This window comes from Accipiter gentilis, chromosome 23, assembly GCF_929443795.1.
Source record: "Accipiter gentilis chromosome 23, bAccGen1.1, whole genome shotgun sequence".
NCBI classification, from domain to species: Eukaryota; Metazoa; Chordata; class Aves; order Accipitriformes; family Accipitridae; genus Astur; species Astur gentilis.
Genome location: NC_064902.1, coordinates 2847657 through 2867407, shown reverse-complemented (window position 1 = coordinate 2867407; position 19751 = coordinate 2847657). Strand labels below are relative to the sequence as shown.

The following is a 19751-nucleotide window of genomic DNA, read 5'->3' as shown; positions in this document are numbered from 1 at the left end:
AAAATCGGGGTGGTTATGACTGGTGATCTTCATGTACCTGAGCTGACATTGATTCCCAGTCCTTTACAGACATAAATGCATTCATAAAAACAACACGACCTTTACTCATGACCTGTCTTATGCTGCAGACATTTTTTTCTTACTTTTCTTACTGTTTCTAAACAGAAATTCTTTCCTGGGTTTATTTTTCTAGACAAAATACTTTCAGCACTGAGAGAAACTGGAGGGATGCTATTTGTTGATTGAATAGACTAGCAGAGAAGCATTAATTATTTTTAGAATATAATCCATTCAGCATATGTCACACAGCTGTGATTCAAGTGCCATTGCAAGGTCATAATAAATATGTTAGTTAGCTGTTTATCTAAGGTCCCCAAGCTGTAATTGCTGTGTGTCTGTCTTGAGACTCTGGCTAGCACTTCGTTATCATAGGTGGCATCTAAGATAAGCCTCAGTGCCAGCAGTTGACTAAGATTTTTTCTAAAGTCTTCTTTCTCCCACATCTGTCTCATCTTTTGGTAGTAAACACAGTATGGTGCAGTTCTGCTGTATTTTTTGATGTATTTCAAGAGCAGCAGGATGGCTCTTCATACTGCTTTCCCAGTTCTCTCTGGTTTCTTTGGACTACTGACTCACAGATGTTTCCACTTCTCATGTCACATATGACACTTCTGAAAAGAGTTTTCACCACAGTTATCTAGTTTTAGTAAATTTGCTACACAGAAGTTTTGTAGAGCCAAAGGAGAATCGTACTGATCTGGAGCAGCAGATCTAAATATTGTCCCAGACAGTCACATCTTTTCAGAAGGGAAGGGATTTTTTGTTGATGAATTTGTCAGGAAAATATACAACTTTATAAAATTGGGGTGGGTGGGGTGTGGGGGGGGTGTGTGATAATGCAGAGGAAGTGTTTTATGCCTTAGGGATTCATTCCTAACAGGTGGAAAAGCAGAACCACATCTCATGTTTTGCAAAATGCTTTTTTAAATGGTAATAAGTTCTATATCCCTCTATTTTCTTGAGAATGTCCAAGATTAAAGCTGGTTTATAATTTCCTGTGCACAATTTATTGTTCTTTCTTCATTATTTTATCAGCTATTGTTCAGGCTCCCCAGGGAAGTGGTCACGGCACCAAGCCTGTCCAGAGTTCAAGGAGCATCTGGTCGATGCTCTTAGTCATCTGTTTTAGTTTTAGGTAGTCCTGTGAGGAGCAGGGATTTGGACTCGATGATCTTATGGGTCCCTTCCAACTGGAGATATTCTATGATTCTGTGATTTTATTGAAAAAGCAGGCCTTTTAATGCATTACTAAGTTGCAGTACGTGGAAACAAAGAAAATATCCTATAATTCTGGCACAAGAATTAATGTGTTAGCCTTTAGTTTTTACGTAGTATGACCCTGTTGAAGATCTACCAGTTCAGTTGCAAACTGCTGTCTTGAACAACTGATTGACTTCAAATTCAGTAATAGAACACAAACAAGAAAACGTGTGTATGTGCTTATAAGGCATATTTTGCCTAAGAGTATAACAAATAATTGAGTGGTTTTATCCCCCCTTCATTCATCTGCATTGCTCATTAATGCCTGAATTGATAAGTTATTTGTCTTTTGTTTGAACTTTTGAATGTTAATGTTCTCCACAGCTGAGTAATTTTTTTAATATTTCTACGTAATGAATGTTAATCTAAAGAAAATTAATGCAGTTCGGTATGGCATTGCCATACATCGTTTAGAGGTGCTGTAGTAATTGATTGTGATGAAGCTTATTTGTTTGTTTTTTCCTTCTCAATAAATTATTTGGAAATTTGTGGCTTCAAAAATAATCAGGCAACAGGGTACAAGACAGCATTTTTTTCAAATTTCTAGAATGGGTTGTAAGATGATTTGGATATCAGAGTCTTCTAGTTGATGAGTTGAAATCATATCATGGTATTTAAATTTTGTTGTTTTTAAAACACTGTTTATTAATAGCTGGCCTCATTTGCATTTACTTTTACAGAATCTGGTATTTGCAGTTTAAAATAATTTTTTTGTAGTTCCTCTTGTGTTCGCTCCTTCCTTTCTTACTCTCCAGATAGTAACCTCCTCTCTCCCTCCCCTCCAGTGCAAACCAGTTGGGGTGTGGGGGGAGCAGGGGAAAACTCCAAATCTCTGTCAATTCAGTTTTCAGCTGAGCATGCCAGAGGTACGGTTGTGCTTCTGTTTCTTTTGCTTCTTTCATACTATGGTGATCATTTGTACGAAGTCTTTAGATGGCAATAAAAGGTAAACAAACAAAGATGCCATTCTTTTGTGTAAAAACGGAGCTGCTTTAATGAAACACTTTTTGAAACGGAAACATTCATCTCGGACTGATTAAAACTATACAAAACGCTGTGAGGCTTTTTGAACTCATTGCTAGTTGAGTCATAACTACAGCCTTTCCCTCAGTAATTAGTTCCCTTTATTTCACTACATTCCCACCTCTTGTGTTCTCTGTCATGAAAAAACCCCCGGCTTTTTCAACATAATTGTTGGACAATTTAATTAAAACTTAACTGGAACATTAAGAAAAAGCCAGCAATATTCAAGGTGTTGCTTTTACAGCCGTTCACCTGTACAGTCTCCCTTCTCTGTTCTGTTCCCTACTCTTATCATAAGTCATGTGAGTCATTTTCAAATTAAAATCAAATGTTTTACCAGGCTATACTTCTGCTCTAACCTTTCATATAACACATACACATTTTCAAGAAGTAAAAATAAAATGTTGTAAAAATAATCTGCTGTTGATAATATATCAATGCCACTACAGAAAAAATCTTGATAGTAAAATAACATATTCGGAATGCTGCATTGTAGTTAATCTTTTTCAGAATCTTTATCAGTGCTGAATCTCAGGGAAAATAACAACTCATTTTGAGAGGGTTTTTTGTAAAGCTTTTCTTGCCATATTTATTGATATGAGAAAAAAAAATATCTTTGTACCATCTATTGTGCGAAGTTTGGCCAGATTTATGCTCAGACAGAAATCAAAGTGGATGGCCATTAATTTCAAAACACCTCCTATGGGATATCTTATGGCAGGTAAAATATAAAATGTTTTTAAAACTAATTATGGCATACAATTCATATTACAGTTTGTTCATAAATATCAAAGAAAACATATTTTTACAAGGTATGTAAAGAAGGCAATCTGAGTTGGGTTAGTTTAGTTGAAGGTCTAATTACTATAAAACTGAAATAGAAACAGAACTATGTTGAGTTAAAAAGCAGAAAATATCTGTTTGCAGCAGAGTGCTATTCAGAAGACACCATTACATCAAAATGGATTTGGAAACAAATGCTACACTGTACATGTATTGAATATTAATTAGTCATGTGCTTGAATAAGACTTTGTATGGTTATTAAGCTCTTGCAGGCTTGTCTAGGAATTGTTTTGGTTTGACATGAGGATATAAGGCCTGTTTTTAAGTCTTTCTGTAAATTAGTAACATAAATGCACAGCACTGACAGTATATACACTCAATATTGTCTCTGCAATATCAGTTCCTTTTTGGAAGAAATGTAGCCTTTTTATTTCGTTTATGTAAGTAGCCATAACAAGTCTATGGTCCAAATTATCATTAGGTAATTTTTTGTTTGTCTCTAGCAAAGCAGAAAATGAGCTAGGCTTTACATTTGGCAGCACAAATATATGGTGTTTTAATTTGGGATTGTAAATTAAACCAGCAAAACTGATGTACAGTAAATAAAAAGTGGAATGTTGACTATTAAGGGACATATATTCCTCAAAGGAATAATGGTGTGCCTTGCTGTTGGCCTTGCACCAATTGCACTTCATTGGAATTGTATAAGTTTAGCCACAAAAAAAGTAAATAAGAGTATTCTCACAAAAGTGTTTTCAAACCTATCCTTTAAATATGGATTCATGCAATCATCAAAATAAACCTTAGAAACATGAACAGAACATGCCACAAAAATCATTTATACAGTCTTTTTTTTGCAAGTATACATTATATATCCAATACAAAATACCTTAGGGTGTGACAAGATACATGGGACATGCTGAATTTTATGTCCAAACTACTCCTTCATCAAATTGAATGGAATTGGAGATGCTTATACACTTAAAGATGTGCATATCTTCTTTGCAAGTTTAAGTCCCAATGATTTTATAAGGACTCTGTAGCAAAAAGACTAAAGGAACTATTTGGAAAACTGGACCCTTGAACCAATAGACAATAACAGCTCTGGTTCTTAATGAGCCCACAGGCAGGGAATGTCACACTATGGTTAGCAGGAATAAGTGTTTGTGTTAAACCCTTAAATAGACCTGATCTAATCAAATGACAACAGAACTGGCTAAATCTCTGCTTGCTGTTCTAAATTCTCATATGAGGAATACATGAGAGTGACTTCTGGGCAAAATTGGAATGAAGCGAAAGAAACTCAGTGGAGAAAATTAGAGAGAGTAAAATATGTTAGAAATGGCAGCTATTACAGATTCATATCCTGGGTGATGGTTCTCATTCAGTTTCTAGAACACAAGCAGTAGGGCAACTGTCTAAACTTTGGCATTTACTGAAATAATTTCTTAAGTTTTACCACTGTGAATTGAATTACTTTTGTAAACTTAAATATGATCAGTTACTAACTACACTAATCAATTCATAAAAGTTAAGACACTAAAAAACTAGAAGGCAAAATATGTTGTAACACTTCTCTAGTATAAGTTCATGAGTTACCAAATTCATTATGACAGACTACAATGGGTATTCATGAATGAAAAATCATTAATGTAAATTTAAACTATTAAATATGGTCAAATGTTTAAGAGATTTTTAGAAATCACTTGCAGTGTAAGTTATTCAATATCTATTGCATATATTTTTACATGAGTTTCTAAAGCCAAAGCTTTTAACAGTGCTGAAATCCAATGACCCAGTCACATAGTTAGAGAAGCAGTATCAAGTACTACAGCTGCTGTGATGATGGACGTGGTTTCTGTAAATATAAGCAGTTTTAGCCTGTCGTTATTTGTGTTGGTTCCATAAAATGCTGAAGCATTAGAACATCTGGCTTTTCTTTTGACAAGGTATAGCTAGTCCATAGGAATATTGAATTGGGTAAGAGGATTTTGATTATCAAGGCTGTTTAACTTAGTTATCAATGACAGTTACAACGCTGTAGATAAAGAAAGCTATGACATAAGTAACATACAAAATACGGAGCACAGATTGTTTTAATCACAGAAGTGTTCAACTTGTTTCAACAGGTAAGGAAATATAGGGATTTTTGAATTTTTTTATAGCACATTGTTATAATACTTTACATATACACTGTACAATAATTCTTTTGTATCAGAAGACTTTCAAACAGAAAAAAATAGTTCTATAAAACATTCCGTAGTTCATCAAAAAGATTTGGAATAAAACATGGGGCTCTCTTAATCTGTAGGTTAACAGAAATAGGGGGAAAAAAATCTGGCAATTCTTTTGTTCTTGTACATTCATATTGGTAAAAGGGAAACTTGCTATGCCTTAGAGGACATAGGGGAGCATTCTCGGCTTGAGCCTCTCTGTGCAAAGCATAACTTTACAGAGTAGCTACCTCCAGGAGATTTGTTCCTCATCGTGCGAGAGTGCCAATTCCACAGACTTGTACTTTAGCTGTACAGGACAATTTGTTTTTGTTTCTAAGCAACAGATACATTAGACGATGGCAGTTCAAAGCTGTGAGCGTGCAATGTTTGATGGAATTAGACTCCAAGGCTTTTTAGGATGTGATCATTCTAAGGTTCGCTGATATCAATAAACTCTTTCTCTGGGGGAGGACCACCTCGGTACCAGCTGCAAGTGCCATCACTTCTCTTGATACAGGCATAGTGCTTGGCTTGGTGCCCATATAGCTTTCTTTCTATGAGCCAGTCTGTCCAGAGGCACTCATTTGGTGTCGTGATTGAACAGGGCACCATGTAGCAGGTAGTAATCTAAAGGTGAAATAGTACATTAATTCAGTATATTGCAGGTTTCTTTAAAACGGTATTTATTCTCAAATAATATAAAATATATGGTGTATAGGAGAACAGTTCCCACCAGTGAAAGCTGCTAGTGCCTGGAAGGTAGGTTCCACCATTAGACAGTGTTTCGTTCTATACTTACTTTGCAGCCACAGCCCATTTGGTATCTCTGATTAAGACTCTTCTTTTGAGACAAGGATAAATCATCCCATGGCTCAATGTAGTTGCATAAATGGATGAGGACTTTACCATCACTTAAAATTTGGCCTACAGCAAGGAAAATAAGAAAAATAAGGCAAGCAAATAAAACTGTTTCCTAAATACTGAAATAAATTGCAAGAATACCTGAAGTTTTTAACTAATTGCACCAAATTAGTCCTGTTTCACACTTTTGTCAATGAATGTAATTATAACTGAGAGAACCATTCTGCTGATTGCATGCTAAATAAATGTAAAAGATTTAAGAAGGATATTTTTCAAAAGATGCTGATAATCTGCCAGCAAGGCACGGATGCAAATGCAGTAGTATTTCAGGACTCCAGAGAAAAATCTGTAATTACTTAAAACCCTAAATTTGCATACATGTAGGCATGTGTTGTCTCATTAAGCATGTTTTCATTCCTGGGAAAATCAGTACTGTTGGTTTTAAACAAATTATAATGGCATACTTCCTATTTACTAATTACATAGTTACTGACCTTGGCTTCCTTCGAAACTGCTTTAAGATTGTTGGACGAAGGATGGAAAACATGTAAGATCACGGTATAATTACAGCTTTACACAATTTGTACATTTCATTGTGTTTGTGTTATTTAGTACATAAATATATTATTTTTTAACAAGGGCTGGCATATCTTTGCAAAGTCAATCTAAGCAGTTCTAGTTTTATAGGTACATTCATTTTGTTACATTTTACCTGTCAAAAGATACTGTTTTTTGTTGTTAGCTTCTAGTTTTACTCCACAGAGTGACGAATCAAAAGGGGTATAGACATACTGGACATCCTTGAGCTTTTCAAATCCTTTAAACATCTGAAAATTATAAGAAACAGAAAGCCAGTAGTGGAAAACAAACATGAAAAAACAGTTGCAAACAACAGCCAAAAGACATGCATGGTGCGTCTCTTTAAAAAAGGCTCTAAAGTCTGAACTTGTATGAGAAAATACCAAGAATTAGACCCTGTCTCTACACTAAATGAAATGCGTCCATTATTTTTAGAAGGAAATTAAGTCTTCATTTTTTTAAATTACATTTTTTTAAATGTGCTTTTTCAGTCTTTTAATGGATCTTTAAAGCTTCCCCATCAATTCATGTTCTATTGGCATCTTCCATTTAAGGAATAATGCAGAGACAGCATTCATCTCAAACAAGGTGCTGCAGCGTTGTAAGAGGCAAAAATGCCTCAATATATTAATACAGAAAATTTTATCTTGATCAGTGTGATGGGGTGGGTCTTCAGGAGTGTTATTCTTACATTCGGTTGTTAAAGCAAGCTGGTTTTCCCCATCCAGAATTTTGCCCAATGCGACCTTCTCAAATAACTGTTGGAAAATGGGATCCAGCTCTTTGAATTTATAGCCTGCAGCACCCAAATGGGTAGGTTCAGGATCAAAGCCTGTGCAGGGTTCAGAGTGGCTGCTCCTTAACTAGCGTTTCCAACTACGAAAATAATTCTTAAATAAGCCATTAAAAGATCAAACCAAAATTTAGTTGTGTCCAAACGTGAGAAGGAACCATAAGAGGGTAATCAGCCTCAGGATGCCTGTCATCACCTAATATGACATAACTGAAGCCCCGACACTTCGGGGGCCCCGTTCGGTGACATCATGCTGTGTGTTGACAGCTGCGGACAATCGCGAGGCTCACAGCTCCCAAGGGCAGGCTCTCCCAGTTGCAGCTGGCGTCACTGGAAAATGTGTTCTTGTTACTCAAGTTCTCTCAGGAGGTTTAGATAGTACAGGGCACTAGAAAATACACTGTAATATGTTGATTTTTCTGAAGCCTTGTTTATGGAATAAAAGAAGCCAAAAGTTGTTGTCATTGGGCTTCTGATCCAAAAATATTAGATGTGAATTTGAAATACTTGGTAGAAAAAAACAAACACACCAAACCAAAACCCAAACGGGTATCCCGTACAAAGCAGCAGTGAAAATAATAGAAAACATAATAGAAAAGATGGTGAAAATGTGTCCAATTTCATTAGATAAAAGTAGTCTGGTATGTCAGCCCAGTACCAGAGTTCTCAGAAGGATGCCCACGTGAGGCAGCAGGAGCAGGCTGCACGTGTGTTGCGGAGAATCTGCCTGATTGCTAACCCAGCCCTTCGATTTCTGCCGTCTTTGAAACGCGAATCCCCTGCTTCTGCTATGCTTAAATCTGCCTTATTCATGGTGCAGGTGCCAGATGCAGATTTCCAGTATGTCATTACTATGTGAACTAGGCAAGTATCCTCTGATTGGAGTTCTCTCCACGTTCAGAAACCTTTGGTTGGGCTACAGTGTATAGTAGGGTACAACTTTTCTGTTAATATCTCATCACTTGATCTAAATTAACTTAAGAGGCATTATGCAAACAACACAAATTGATTCAGCTATTAAAAAAAAAAAAAAAAAGATAAATATCCATGGCAACTTATAGTGGAGGTCTAGTTAATATTTATATGAATTTGGTGTTTCTTTTCTTGGGGTTTTTTTGAAATTACAGTCTGACCTATCTCGGGTTTTGACCTAGATATCTGTTAAAGCATTTCTTAAGATTATAATCTTCTGTTTAACTCAGTAAATCATATTTGAGCTCCTCGATCATATCCTCTCATCTCCTAAAAGCGTGGATACTTTCTCTGTAAAGGGATAAGATGCCTTGATTCGATTCTGCATTATGGTATGTTCCATTTACATTTGAGGTTCTGGTAGCACTTTATCGAGTTAGGAAAATAGGGTGAGGAACTGGGAGAATAGAGAGATGTGAGCCTGACACTGAAGTCTATATTGAAAATGTCCCTGTCGTTCTGAGGTATATCACTGACACCAGTACGTGGTTGTTGCTTTAAGATTTTGCAATACTTTTTTTTAAGACTATCTGTATTACTTTCAGTGTCTCAGGTGTGTTCCTGTTATAATAATTACATTCTTCTACCTTCTTTATTCTCTAAGCCTTTTCAACTATATAATGGCTTATTTTCTTAGCTTTATATAGCGATTAATATCCAGCTTTAAAACTGCATGCATCATTGTGAAGTGTAGATATTGTTGTGTTTAGCTTAAATAACTCCTCATATTCCCAGTGTGAGGGGACCCCACCCTCTTGTAAAAGAAGTCCGATTCTTTCAGTGGGTTTCCATCCATGCAGCTTGTGTGGAAAATACTTAGCAATTTTGTTTATACTAGTTTAATTTGGCAAAATGTGTTGATTTCATGTATGACAGTAATATCTTGGGCCTTACTTCACTACTCTGATAATACAGGACAAAATATCATAAAAGCTAACGGCACTGTTTTAATATTCAGCTGGTTCCTCGGAGTAGGTATGATGACCAAGTCAATAACAATAATATTATGAAGACAAATATTCAATTGCATAGAAATCACATATTTTCTTCCCTCTTTAGTATAATGCTGTAAATATTGCAATAAAATAACAGTAATTGAAAAAATGTATGGCTCCTTAACATGGCAACCCGTATGTATAAAATGAATAAACCCCATCATTATTTTTTTTTAATTCCTGAAAAGGAATAACAAAATCATATTTAATATTTCTCTCCAAAAATACCAATGCTTTAATGCTAAGCCTAATGCACTGGATTTAAAATAACAGAAATACAATTTTTGTAACAGGAGTAGCATAAACCAGCCACACTAACATTACATGTCAAACAGCCCAGAGAGCAATATAAAAGAGAAACAGCAGCATTTTGCTGAATTTACAGTTGCAGTAAAGTGTAACCTCTATAGGTTCTGTGTTTCTTTTCCAAGAGGGGAGAAGAATTGCTGAGGGGAGTGTGAACACGTGTGTGGCTTAAAAAGTATTCACCAAAACTAATACTGAGTTGATAATCATGTTTTAGTTTGATAGATCTTTCAGCTCAAAAGACGTGATTAGCAAGTCTAGTCTTACTTTCTACCTTATATAAAGCAAATTCTTAGCATATCCCCCCCAATCCTGTGAAGGTGTATGCACAGGGTTAGCCAGAAACACGTGCTCAGTGCCATCGGACTTTAAAAGGACTGTTCGGTTTATCCTAACTGCAGGTCATCAAATTTACAATATGAGAAATCGGTCTGTAAGCACTCAAGAAAGTCTCTTAACGGTATAAAGAGAATATTCTACTGTTTGACATACACTGTTGATTGAGGTTCTTTTAAATGTTATCATCTGAGGGAAAAGGTAAGAAAAAGTGTTATCAAGTTATTGCTCTGGTCAACCAAGTTCTCAGTTATTCGGGAAACTGAGACACACAAAGTGAGGTCACTGATCCAGGAGGCTCAGTTTGCAGATCTCCGGCAAGCTATTTCTGTGTCGTTGTTAGGCAATCTGTGAATTGTCCCGCTCCATGGAGGTGGCCAAATCTGACCGATTGTATACAACATTATATTATTTTAATTGATTATTTTACACTTACCAAATGCTTACAAGCATGAGCTATTTAAAATTCCTCACTCTATCTTTACTTTTTTTAACTTGATGCAGACTTTACAGTGTTATCCATAACACTTTCCTGTTGAACTTCTGTTGACTTAAAAATGAATATTTCTCAGTAATTTTTCAGTATACCCTGTCCTGTTTAATTTTCACCTGTATGCTACCTCTGAATGATATGCTTAGAATATGCAGTAACAGGTTACATCACTCTTTGTCAGTTCCTGTATGATTTACCAGGCACAGGTAAAGTTGCCTTCATGGATTTATTGCGGTGCCACACCGAGTTTACTAGCCATCCCACAAAAGATTTGCAGTTTACAGAAGCTCCCGTTTGCTCACCTGCTCTGTGTTGTGGAGATTTCAAACAAAAATCCTTCTATTGTTTTTGTTAGAGATGCTGAGCAGGGAGCGGGGTCCCAACGCAGCTGAGCAGCCTGCGTGTGTGGGTGGAAGCCTCAGCTCCTACCTCCTCTTAACTCTCTTCTGGCCAGAAGCAAGAATTTGAAGGGTGGGACTATTATGACCCACTTGTCTTTAGTCTAAGCTTGTATCTAATGATGTAGAGCATCTTTTATTAGAAAATAAAACTCTCTGGTTTGTCCAGTCCTAGCTGACTTGCCTTCTGAAGCTTAGTGGAATTAAATAAAGATCTCTTACTGATGCCTGAGTTTTGAATAGACCTTCACTTATAAAAATTTGGTAGAAGCTCTAAAGCACTTCCAATTTATGAATGTATTTCAGAGATTCCGGTGTGCTGTTACTGAAGAACATGATTATAGACTGAAAATAACAACACAGACTAGACTTCTTTTTTTGTACTGAAGTATAAGATAATTTGCTTTTCTACAAGGTTACTGAAGTGTTGCAGGGGAGCAACAGGATATTGAAGTGCTAATGGAAGGAAAGAGAATTGCTCTGGTACTTTTATACTTATTTCTATAAAGAAACATTTGAAAATATCCTTAATAGTTTATGAAGACAGAAAGTGGCAGATGGTGAAGAGTTTGGGGGTTTGTTTTAGCAAGGTAAAAAGAATTGGCTTGTTGAAATTGCTATAAAACCTTAACAGCAGTCAGGTGTGATAACTATCTTTGTGAATATTTTGAGATATTGTTGTTTACCATACATTTTTCTTAATAAAGCTCCTTTGAGGTGATCTACTGATACAATTTGAAGGATTGAATTTTTTTTTTGAAAGCACATAGTCATCCATAATGATCTATGTAAGTGTTCCCAGTAAATGTAATAACACAAATCAATACAAATAGCACAAAATAATAGTCTATGAAAAATGAGAGATAAAACCACCTAGAAGACTTAAAACAAACAAACCAAACAAACAAAACCCCCCACCAACGCACACTAACGCATTTTAATTGAGACACTATCTGTCTTTTGCGTATTCCAGAAACAGGTAGATCACGATCTTTTTTCCATCAGTGAGAGATTGATGGTGAGTTGAATGCAATCAAGATATTTCTTCTTAAAGTACATTAATGAATATGTCTCCTTATTGGAGCTGAACAAATAATGGGAAAATCCTGTGAGATTCTGAGTGACTGTATTTTTGGGTGCTCCCACTCTGTGTTTGCTTTCCTAGCAAAATTCATACAAATAGATTTTTTGTTTATATGAATATCAGGGAAGGACTCCCGTTTCTGCAAATATCCCTATTCAGTTATGAGCAAAGGTCCATGCTATTTCAGCTGGAAATGCTTTCCTCTGGTTATAAAGTTTGCATCATCCAGCCAGAGATTTGCAGTATCATAATGCAACATAGGTGATCAAATATCCACCAGAAACAGCAAATGTGTATTGAACACCATTCATAGACTGAAGTAGGTTTTCATAAAGTCTTCATAAAGCAATTGTGAATAACAGAATTTTTTGTCAAAATATATTTAGCAAGCAACTCATGAATGTCAGAACAGCTTTCTTTTTCCTTTTCCTTTTTTTCCTTTTCCTTTTCCTTTTCCCCCTTTTTTTAGTCCCTACTTTGAATTATTCCGTGTAGTTTACCTGGGTCTAACCATGGATACAGCTGGAGCCTTTTCCAGCTTAAAGCACCTGGGGCAAAATTGTAGTCACGTACATAGGTTATCAGCATTGAACTTCAAAATAGCTAAGTGATTCCATGTACCTTTATTTGTTTGATTTCATACCGGATCATTTTGTGGGTATCAAGAGGATCATCACTGGCAGGAACCACCTTTTCACTGGATATTTTTGCTCGAATCACTGTAACAGAGAAAAAGATTTTAATGCAAATAAGCATAAATCTCATTTTACAAGCAATAGCAAAAATTATATTGATAGGTTTTAGCACTGTTTTTACACTTTAGCTAGAAGTAGATTTTAAGGCTTGTTACTATAAGAACAGTAGACTGAGTTAACTCCTGAAGATAAAAATAAGTGGTCTGCCTGTGATATAAATCTGAATTTCCATGAATCTGGAAATCCAAATTAAGTTACTGCTCAGTTTTGACAAAAACTGTCCATAAAAGTCTTTGAAAAACTTGAATTCCATAAAATTTTATAAAACACCCATCATTATAGTCAATGAGCAAATGAAAGGGACACTTCTGTTGATGACAGAAGAATTGTTGATCAATTAAATCGACTTGAAGTTAACACTCTGAAAGATGGTACCAGACAAGATTAAAGCATCAATTTTATGCATGAAATCAGAAGACAAGAAGAGAATAGTCTTGCATTCACTTTTCTGAGACTATAACTTTTTAGCATTTTTCTTAATGTAACACGTCATTAGTTGTGTTAACCTGCATAAATTAATTACTCCCTCTTTTAATATATTTTATTTACTTCCTATTCTTTAAACAAGGAAAGTATGAGATTTTATGAAAGAAGAAATGGTTTCTTTTCCTGCCTGTTTGAGGCACCTCGCTTGTATATGCTGTTTAAAATACACCAGGACTATTAGGCACAGAGAGTAACAGGATTCTAAGAATATGGTATGTGGCCAAAATTTCTCTGGGGACTTCTATCCACCAAAAGTATTGAGAGAGTCCTGTTTTTGCTCAGTTCTGGATGGCTGCTATCACAGCTCCTCTGCAGATGTAGTACTTGTTAGAACAATCTGTTTCTGCATGGAGAGATACTGGCAAAGGCTGGAGCAATCAACAGTCGAACGCCACTTCAACTGTTAAGTCCAACTCGCAATTGGGCAGAGGTGGATCTGTGCAAGGACATCTGCATCTGTAGGTACGATAGAGACCAGAAAATAGTCTTCAGTATGAGGGCAACTCTCAGACGCCTTCTTTTTTATTTTGTTTTTATTTTTCATGATGAAAAGAACCATTCTATCAAAATTAGTATGAAACAGGCATGACGTTTCATAGAATAAGCTAGGCTAGAAGGAGCCTCTGGAGGTCTAGTCCAACCTCTTGCTCAACTTGAATCAGGACGCTCAGGGCTGTCCCCAGTCGAGTTTTGAGTATCTCCGAGGATGGAGATTCTGCAGCCTCCCTCGGCCCCTGTTCCAGGGTTTGACCACTCTTACAGTGAAATCCTCATACTTCCCATTCACTGAAAAAAATATCAAGATGATGCAGAGGAAAATCTTTCAGCATCAAAATCACACTTTTCCCCCAAAAGCATGTCTTTGATAGATTGACCTCTAAACATCATATCTAAAGAAAAAGAATAAGAAACCCAGACTGTAATTTTCCTTACAGCCAAATAGAGGTCAGTCCCATCTAATAATGGGCAATTCTCATTTCCTCACTTATTAGCAGAGCAAACTAAATGTAATAATCAGCACGATGCAGATGCCTACAGCTTCAAAGCTTGAGTCCTCTATCTTTGAGCACAATGCTCCCTCCTCCCAAGCCATTTAAACTCATTTAAAGGAGCATTTTAGACTTATGGGTTGGATCGGAAGGAAAGAGTTCTTTTAAGTATGAACAGCAAATTCCTCATTTCAAATGGTAAGTGGCAGCATCTCTTTAATCATCTGCAGATGTGTTATGTTCCCACAAATTAACAGTACTCCTTAAGTGCTTTGATCTAATTCCAGATAAAAAGTATTGTGGATTGTGTGTACTATACTGCTGGAAAGGTCAAATTAGAATCATGTTGTTTTGTTTGCATTGCTTTCCACTGCATCATTACTTCCTAAAAAAAGGTTTTCTCATTAAAGAGTTCATTCAATATAGAAGGTAAGGGGTGAGACAACAGTTGGGAGCTACCTCCATTATTTTCTTAATACCATAACATGGTTTGTATGCAGGAAATCTTTTCCTGCCTATCTAATGTAGACATTTGTAGGATAATTAAAACTACTTTTCCCCTTGTGTTTAATATTGAAACCTTACTCATTTTCATATTTTTTATTAAATTCTGCTTACTAGCGTCTGAGAGGAACATTACGGATGATCAATGATAGCTCAAAGGGTCTCCATGGAGTTATGCAAGGCTGAAAGTATAACATTTGGGGGTTTGTCATTAAGACATCTTTTTCTGGGTGTGTAGAAGAGAATGAAAACTATTTTTATGTTGTGTGTGTTTCATTCATTTGTTTGTTTAAGAGAAAGCTTCCAGATGGTGAAGGAAGACCAAATTGAGATATTATTTTTTTTAATGACAAGAAAGTTTTATTGTTACAGGATGTCTAAATCTTTAGTTATTTGGGTTTTACTTTTCTATTCTCCTGAAACCAGACTCACATGCACACGGATCTTTTGGGGCCTGTTAATCCTTCTTGGTTTTCTTTTTCTGTGCTTTAATATTTTTTTTGCAATCAGTGTCGTCTAGCTGTCTCCTGAAACCTCTTATTCATGTGGTTGCTTCTGTTTTTAACCACAAGCACTTCCTGATTGAGCATTCCTGGGCCTGGCCATCTTCCTCTCTTCACTCGTGGTTATAAGTTAGGATTCCTCCTAGTCTGCACTTCTTTTCAAGAAATGGTTTCAAGTATACCATGGCTGGCTTGGCTTCTCCTCTGTTTGACTGAGAACAACCTCTGGTTGTTTAGTGCAGTAATGTCATTTTAGCTGTCAGACGGTTATTGGTTCCTTATGAGGAATTTACATATATGAAATACATATGCATAGCCTTCATATTCTAATGCCAATGATTCAGTCTGCCTCAAATTCGTTCTGCATTAAAAATATATGTGGTTTTTCAAAAGCCGTTCACTCTAATATTTCAGTAGTAGGATGTAGCATTTCTACAGAACTCATATGTCGTAACTTGTGGTGCTTTTATAAAATTTAACCTTCTATCCCCATTTTGCAGCTGAAGGTTGTCTCGGGTGACTGAGCTGCAAGGAAGTTAACGTGATCACAGCCGTGCGGGGGGCAGGTAGAACAGGGCCTCAGAACAGAAATCGTACTGGCAGTTAGTGGCTCCCACGCTTATGCCGAGTTCGTAACGTCAGGTTGCTGCCTCTGTGAGCAACTGCTGCTTTGGTGACTAGTGTCACAGCGTATTGCAGTTATCGGAGGACAATGTTCTAATTAGTAAATTGGCTTGGCTATTGGGTATTCATTATTAGAAATGTGTTAAGAATATTTTGATTCCTTCTTTCCTGAATAATAATAAACATCTTCCAACCATTTCTACATCCACAAAACTGGGTAAAGGACAGAACTGCCTGAATATAACATCGGATATATTTGTGTTTATAGAGTCAGGAGAAAAGTGTGGGGGTTTATGCAATACAAAAGTGTTCATATACGATAAGAGTAGAAAGTTAGGCATTAACTGCATCTTTCGTAAAGCTGGGTGATATCTCTCTGAAATTAGCTACACTAATTATTTACCTGTAAATAAACTGTACCATCACTTTGTGTATTAGAGGTTTTAATGTTCATGAGGAACTACTTCTACTAGGGGCTTGTTTTAAAAGAAATTCACTGCCATTAGATTCACTACAGAGACATACGCAATGAAATACGAGCATGTTTTTCACAGAAGAGGAGACACAAAGAATCGAGCAGCACACTGAAGGCCCCATACCAAGTCAGAGATATCTATGGAATCAGAATAAAGTACATCCTTGCGCTTTGTCCACTGAAATTCTGATGTTCCCTAGAAGTAGTACCTTTTTAGACTCTGGAGTTATTTATAAGGCATTAACAAAGGGAAAACTGTTTAGTGAAGAATTACTGTCTTTGTTACAAGTTAATATTATTAAATAATATAGTCTTTATGATACTATTTTATATAATATTATTATACTTACACAAATTTTAAGATTATGCTATTTAGCCTTTTTTCTTAACCTATTGATCACAGAACTATTATTTGAAGAGAGGCAACTTTACTCAACAAAAGTAGTTGACTTTATTACTCCTTCAAAAAGGAAAACAAATTGGACTTCACTCTCCAGATTAACTTTATTATCCTTAAGAAATAAGATGTAAGGGAGAAAGTAAAAACTGATGAATAAATGAGATCTTTTTTCCCCAGTATCTGTTAAATATCAGTAACTATATAATGAAAAATACTTACATAGGAAAATATTTAAGATATTACTGGACATAAGAACAAGAAATCATAACTGCTTATGTGCACTGTTATTTTAAATATGTAAACCTAAAAATAAACAAAATATAAGTAAGAATAAAAATATTCCTAGAAAGAGTGCAGATTTTAAAGATGGGCAGATAGGGAGCCAGACACTTGGAGCTTTGAAAATCTCTTTTGTCATCTGTTTGGACTCTAAAAACACTCAAGCTACACCCTGAACAAAGTTGTCAAGTGTGTTCAGGTCACAGTACTATGAGATATACAGACTACTATTGAACTGTTGTTTTACTTATGTTGGGTTTAGTTCAGTATTTTTTTTCTGAGTTTTTTTTTTTTCTATCAGAAGAAAAATATTTCACTGTCTTCTAGAATTAGAAGAGATTTATAGATTATTGTCACGATGGATGCATCCAGTTTGAAATACTAGCTGCACTGGAGTTTTCATTGTATCAGTGATAAACTATGTAATACCTACGATTTGTAAATGAATATATTTTTGGTTAGGGAGTTGCAGTTTAAAGCAGAATTCCTTAGTTAATGAGCTCCAGTCCTTCAGCAATAGGTATGTTAATGAATAGAAGGGCAAGGTTGTCTAGGCTGGGATGCCTTAGCTGCTTTTTGTGCAAATAAGGGCTAAATCCTGTCCCTTAGCCTTGCAATAGATTCTGAGTTCCAGGAACAAATAAGTGTGGTTCTGCGTGCAGAGGAAGGTGTAGTACTGGAACTGTGCCAGCCGTTTGTATTCCTGGTTTTTCCTGGGATTTATCTCCTTTTATGCACCTCTAAGGCTACTTGCAAATTTTAGAAAAGGTGCATCCATCATTGACACTGCACCAAAAATAGGCAGCTCCCTAAACTGCAAATGAAAGTCTCTGATTTCTTCTCCATCCTTTCTGCTGAATATTCTTGCTGCTTGAGGTCAGTTAGCCCTCATTAAGAAAATAAGAGCAGTGAGCCCTGACATGTCCAGATAATTATATCCCTTTTGGATTTGAGATCAGAACTAGGAGTAGCAACACCCTTCAAATAGGCATCTTGAGGAAGAATCTGTTTCAGTTATAGCCTCCAGTTCACTTCAGACTAAGTTTACAGACTATAGCATAGCTATCTGAATAGAAAGTTAATCTTTATCACTTTTAAGCAGTCTTTCTCTCAAGAAATCAATCAGGAAAGTTTATTTCATATCACACAGGTTTATAATCAAAATCAGCTTTGCTACAAAAACCTTGAAATGAGATTTTAAAAACTATGTTGACAGGAAAAGAAAGATGTAAGTTACTAAAAAGTTATGAACCAGGTTGCGATAATGACTCATGCAGCTCTTTTTTTTCTTAAATTTTATTACCTCAGTTTAGCCCTTTCATTTAATTACCTAAAATACATGGAGTGATTTTTTTTCAGCACTTATTTCTACCTGTCTCTTTAATGTCTGACACTTCAGTCAAGCTGCTTCCAGATGCTATTGCTGTTATAGGGACAAGGAATAGGTGGTACAAGGAGACGGATCTAAATAAAAGTGTATTGTTGTTACGTGGATGGGTTGAACATGGCATCCCAAATATTTATGGGAACAGATAAAAGAAAGCATCCAAATGTGCAAAAATGGAAAACAAAGGTGTTTTTCTGAAATTACATATTGGTCAGAGTATGCAGTATGAAATAAAGCAGAACCATGGACACATAATATGTATGTACATAATTTTGAAGGTCCCTATATTCAAATGAACGTTTATATATAAAAATGTGACCTTTCACCAAAAGGAAAACATTCACATACATAATATGCAGCTGTTTCTGCTAACCCTTCTACTCTAAGTTTACTTAAAACTTCCATCTACCTATCAGAACTTTTTTTCCTCTTTGGGGTGCAGTAGCTTAAACTTGCTACCTAAATGTCTCCAATTCCTGGAGATTCACACCCAGAATATGGGTCAAGGGAAAATACCACAGTGACAACTGCAGGAGCCCCAACCACAGAGACCTTGAGTCTATTCAATTCAAAAATTCTTGTCCAAAAGCCTTGTTGACTTTTTGGGGGAGGAGGGTTTGGGGTTTTTTAATCAAAAGCCTATATATAGACTAATTTTTCTCAAAAGAGATTAATGAAGGAGGTTTGCTTTTCTGGATTTTGCCTCACTACAAACACTTTTGTGAGATCCAATGCTATTTTATATATCCAAAGGAGGTAAATACTACTATTACAGAAATTGCAGTAATTCTTATTCAGTTGCCTCTGTTCCTGCACTTTAGCAGTTCTGTTGTTCTGATCATAGGCTACTGAAAACATGGTTGGAATATGAGTGGCTCTAGTGCATCTTGGGTTTATACACCCACTGAAAGCATTTATCAAAAGAATATTCAGGAGAACAGAGTCCAAGTTGTTTGTTTGAAGCTGTAAAGGTCAAGTTTCTGGGTCCAGCCATCTAAAATAATTGCATAGTACAGCAGGAAACAACTGAAATGAATCTGGGCTTTGCGGGCCGTCTAGGGTTGCTGTGTGAAATGGCTTTTTCTGTTCTTGTGATGATATGCTTGTATTACTTCCAGGCGTATACTTTTTCCTTCATTCTGAGATCTCCACTCTTTGTTCTGAATAGTGGAGAGGAGAAGGGCTTCTT

At 36.0% G+C, this 19751-nt stretch overlaps 2 protein-coding genes across 2 annotated transcripts in view; one reads left to right on the top strand and one right to left on the bottom strand.

The window, feature by feature from the left end:
- The window catches only part of SYN2 (synapsin II), a 196055-nt gene that overhangs the window by 99634 nt on the left and 76670 nt on the right, over nucleotides 1-19751 (top strand). The gene's annotated exons all lie outside the window — the stretch shown is intronic.
- Nucleotides 2302-19751, bottom strand: part of TIMP4 (TIMP metallopeptidase inhibitor 4) — a 30223-nt gene continuing 12773 nt past the window's right edge. Inside the window, exons 2-5 of the mRNA XM_049826799.1 lie at nucleotides 12782-12879; nucleotides 6917-7031; nucleotides 6143-6267; nucleotides 2302-5970 (exon numbers count right to left, since the gene is read on the bottom strand). Of these exons, the coding sequence (XP_049682756.1) occupies nucleotides 5773-5970; nucleotides 6143-6267; nucleotides 6917-7031; nucleotides 12782-12879 (536 nt within the window). The 3' untranslated portion in view covers nucleotides 2302-5772. The remainder of the gene's footprint in view (nucleotides 5971-6142; nucleotides 6268-6916; nucleotides 7032-12781; nucleotides 12880-19751) is intronic.